This window comes from Lactuca virosa, chromosome 4 (genome assembly GCF_052849685.1).
Source record: "Lactuca virosa cultivar CGN04683 chromosome 4, Lactuca_virosa_CGN04683_v6, whole genome shotgun sequence".
Lineage (NCBI taxonomy): Eukaryota > Viridiplantae > Streptophyta > Magnoliopsida > Asterales > Asteraceae > Lactuca > Lactuca virosa.
This window is the reverse complement of record NC_136429.1, coordinates 330,471,557-330,476,094: the sequence shown is the minus strand read 5'-3', so window position 1 is coordinate 330,476,094 and position 4,538 is coordinate 330,471,557. Positions and strand designations below refer to the sequence as shown.

The 4,538-nt window shown below is 34.6% G+C and overlaps 1 protein-coding gene across 1 annotated transcript; it reads right to left on the bottom strand.

The window, feature by feature from the left end:
• Positions 1-2,187: 2,187 nt before the first annotated feature.
• LOC145108548 (cytochrome P450 81Q32-like) lies at positions 2,188-3,916 on the bottom strand. The gene is made up of 2 exons (XM_079045581.1): positions 2,950-3,916; positions 2,188-2,828 (listed from the first exon to the last, which is right to left on the bottom strand). Exons 1-2 carry the CDS (start codon positions 3,823-3,825, stop codon positions 2,214-2,216), a joined length of 1,491 nt encoding a protein of 496 aa, XP_078901707.1. The 5' UTR covers positions 3,826-3,916; the 3' UTR covers positions 2,188-2,213.
• Positions 3,917-4,538: the final 622 nt, after the last annotated feature.

Sequence of the window (4,538 nt, the reverse complement as noted above, 5' to 3'; positions counted from 1 at the left end):
TCCGATCTAGAAATCAGAAGGATGAAGATGCGTGTTAAGAGAGAAACATAAGGAATAATGAGAGAGATAGAGAGAGAGAGAGAGAGAGAGAGAGAATTTCAGAATATAAATTAGTTAATATAATAATTAATTGTAAATTTATTTTCAATGACTAATATGCCCTTGTGATCATTTTTAAAAAGTCTAAGATACCATTAAAATTGTTGATAATTACAAATATGTCATCTTTCATCTAGACCATTAAAAATTTTGATCTTATGTTCCACTTTTAGTTATCGGGTTTTCGAGAAACTATAGGTTTTCAAATGATCATCTCTCTCTCTCTCACTCACTCTCTCTCTCTCTCTCTCTCTCTATATATATATATATATATATATATATATATATATATATATATATATATATATATATATATATATTGTTTAACTTTTTATTTTGTCGTTTACATTTTGATTTTATTTTTTATATATTTTTATGATTTATGTTATTTTTGAAATTTTATTTGTATATATTTTTTAATGTTTTTATATTTTTTTTATTTACATTTTTTTGACGTTTGTTTTTGAATAATTTTTCCAGTTTTTTTTTTCTTTTTTTTGTTTGAATATATTTTTTTAATGCTTTTTTGATCTTTTATTTTTTTTTTAATTTTAGAAAGCTTTTTCTAAATACTTTTTGTATAAAAAAATATAAATTTTTTTTGTTAAATATGAATACGATTAAAACTTATTAGGTATAAAATTATTTATTTTAATAGGGTTATTGTATAGGCTAATCGGAATTTGAAACAAATTTCAATGGCTTTAAGTTCAATTTTTTTAGTTTTATAATTTTTTTTACATTTTGTTTCGATCGGCAAATGTTAATACTCAAAAACATATGTCAATGATTTCGAGTTCATTTTTTTATTTTTAGAAATTTTGTTCGTTCTCGAGATATATGATTTCCAATTGGCCATCATGTAACTTGAACATGTTTTTGAATTTTAGTTAGCCTATTTATTAATCCTATTAACAACAAAATTATATACCTAATTTGTGTTAATAATATTCACATTTAACAAACTTTTTTATATTTTTTACAAACATATTTTAAAAAGTATAAATAAACAAAACGTCAAAAAAATTAAAATGAATTCAAACAACACGTAAAAAAAACTTTAAGAATATATTCAAAAAACATCAAAAAGAAAATATAAATGAATAAATGTAAAAAACATTAAATAAAAAATGTTAAATCAAAGTAAAATAAAATAAATATAAATAAAATAAAATAAAATGTAAACGAAAAAAATATACACAAAAATTAAGAAAAATAAAACGTGAAAAAAATTAAAATGGTAAGAAAAACAAAAATATAAAAAAAGGAAGGATAAAATGGTGTTTTTAAATTAATTAAGAATACGTGATGCAATTTCTATTAACCAATATGGATGTATCTTACTAAATATTTAAATTTTAGAATGAAAATACTAATGTGACCATAGCACATAGACAAAGACTGACTGCAAAAAAAAATGGCTTTTCTTGGATTCATTCACTTGTTAGGCTGCAGGGAGTGGCCGTAGTTTGGGGCCGCGGTTTATGCCACCTCAGCCGCAAACACCGCCCCCTCACTGCGGTCTCTTGCGGTTTTGGCCGCACCGCGGCCCTCTATAGCCGTGCAATGTGATTGGTTGGGAGTAATCAGGTCAAAATACTACCGTTTAGTTTTTTTTTTCTTCCTTTTTACTTTCTTTCCTATAAAATACTACATACACTTCATTTTTTTTCAAACAAAAAACACTCTTCTCTCTATTTTTTTATTTTATTTAAAAAAATTCACCAATCTCAAAAATGTGTTTTTTTTTCATGTGTATTTTTTTTTTTTTTGGAATGCAATGTAATGTTTTTTGAATTTTCAATGTAATGGGTTTTTTAATTTTCAAGTAATGAAAAAATATGTTGTTTTATTAAAAAAAGTTTATTAAATTAAAATAGTTAAAAAAACAAAAAAAAAAGAAATAAAAGTGTGGCACCACTCCCTTGGTGTGTCAAGAAACCACATTTGTGTGGTAAAAACTGACGTGACGCACATGTGGCGGTGAAGGGAGTACGGTTTCGGTGGCACCACTCCCTCCAGCCTTATTAAAGATTCGGTACGGTAGACTTTTTCGCATTACAATTTTAAAGCTAGTTCACTTTAACATGCCAAGCCAAACCTGCTTTATAAGTTTACATTTTTAAATTGTGTGTTACAGTACGTGGTCTACAATTGACTACTAAAGGTTGAGCCTTGGGCATGGTGAGCCCAGGGCCTTCTCTCATATCAACCATCTCTTCACTAATCCTTTCCCAATCGAAACACTGTATTAGCAACCCTAACGTCAACCCAACCATACGCATCGCCAAACCTTCTCCTGGACAACTTCTCCTTCCAGACCCAAATGGCATGAATCTAAACCCATCTTTTGTACCTTCTAAGCTCTCGAACCTTTCTGGTTGAAACCTTTCAGGGTCACTCCACAAGTCGGGGTCACGATGCATGGCCCATTGATTGACTAGTAGCGTGGTCCCACGTGGGATATGATAGCCTCCGACCACACAATCCTCCGATGACTCATGAGGTACTAGTAATGGGAGTGGAGGGTACATACGCAAAGTCTCGTTCACAATACAACGGATATAAGGTAATTTGCTCATGTCTGATTCGTTAACAAGACGGTCCTTCCCCACATGATAGTCGATTTCGCTCTGTGCCTTCTTTATAACATGTGGATGGTTGAGCAAAAGGGAAAGAGCCCATTCCATAGTCGTGCCAGAAGTATCAGTTCCAGCTGTTAACAGATTCTAAACATCAACAAGAATTAGTAAAGGATTTCCCAAAACATATAGGATATCATGTTCAAAAATGCTTAAATTAAAGCTTGGTAAATGTAACTGTAAAATTGTAGGGAATCTGTTAATTTACCAGCACAAAGCCTCTAATAACTTCATCAGTGTAGTACTCCGGATCAGTTTTTTGTAGCTGCAATAGCACTTTAATCATTGTGTTCTTCTTGTTTTCCGGTTCAATCCCATCCACTTTACGATGTTGCTCGATCAACACTTGAAAAAAAGCGTCTCTCTTTTTCTGCAACTCAATCATCTTCCTTTCCAACCCTTTCGTTCCAAACCATCTCATAATGGGCAAGTGATCCCCTAAATTCGAAGTATCTGCCACCAGAACACTCTCCTTAATTATCTCCTGGAACTGTTTGCCTTCTTCCTTCATATCTCCACCGAAATATCTCTTCCCCGATATCATCCTCATCATCACGTTCAGCGTCATCTCCTGCAAAACCGACTTGAAGTTTACCGGCGAAGAACTTTCAGAGATCAGCTTACGTATAAGTAGTCTTCCTTCGTCAGCGCGTATGTCATGGAATTCGTTTAGGCGATGAGATGAGAAGATCTCGATGGAGGAGATCCGGCGAAGGTTGCGCCAGTGGTCGCCGTATGGTGCCCAGCCTATGCTGGTGTAGTTGTCGCCAAGAATCTTGCCAACAAGAAACCGAGGGCGGTTAGCGAAGATGACGTCGTTCTTAGTGAAACATTCTTCCGCAGCGGTAGGGGAGGAGACCACTAAGACGCGGCGGGATCCAAAGCGGATGAGCAGGATTGGGCCGTGTTTGGCGGAGATTGTAGCCAATGTCCTGTAGAGGGGTTTCTTCAAAAGGTGCAGGTGGCCGATTACCGGGAGGGTTGGAAAGAGAGTCGGCGGGAGGTTGGAAAATTTGCGGCGGAAGTATGAAGAGAAGAGAAATGAAGCGACAAGTAGTGCGATGGCGACGAAAAGATACTCCATTGTGGCTAAAATCCAGAAGTGAGTTTGGATGGAGTTCTTATTAGGTGCGGCTTATGTTGAGAATGTAGGAGAAAAGATATTTGGTCTTCCCATTTTGGTCTAGAAGGATGTAGCATGACAGGTTAGACCGTGAAGCATGTGTTCTGACTTTTATTATAATTTCATTATATCATCAATGACATAATTTAGTAGTCCAATTTTCCTTATAAAGTTTTTTGCGATCAATAAAAAAAGCCTTTTTTTCATAACTAAGTGAACTTTCTCTAATTAGAATATAAAAAGATATTTTTATGGTAAACAACATATTAATAATAAAAGAAGGCTTTCAACTATCGAGAAAGGGCGATTGTTTTCACCCACAGCGTGACACAATAAATATTAGACTAACCGGTATGCTCACAACAAGCTGTCTGTTGATGACATGGCAACGAACAACGGTCGTGCACATCAGCCCGGCCGTTCGTGTGTTTCGTGGTGTTTCATGGTAGGCATCATGATCGTAAACGACCAATGGTCTTCTTCTTTCCTCTCAGCTTCTTCTTCTCTCTCTTCTTTCTTTATCTTCTTTCCGGTAGTGGAGAGTACTCCGGTGGTTCGTGGTGACCTGAGGTGACTGACTTGGAAGCTCTTCACGACCCTTGGCATGGAGAGTATACATGATAGCCTAATATAGAGAGCAACGGGGAGCAACGAGGTCGGGGAAGGTTGTTGGA

What these genes read in the sequence shown, in the direction of transcription:
- LOC145108548 (XM_079045581.1), bottom strand. Translation starts at nt 3,825, where the DNA reads ATGGAGTATCTTTTCGTCGCCATCGCACTACTTGTCGCTTCATTTCTC. An exon ending in TTATTAGAGGCTTTGTGCTG is followed by an intron (nt 2,829 to 2,949) that starts GTAAATTAACAG and finishes GTTGATGTTTAG; the next exon opens with AATCTGTTAACAGCTGGAAC.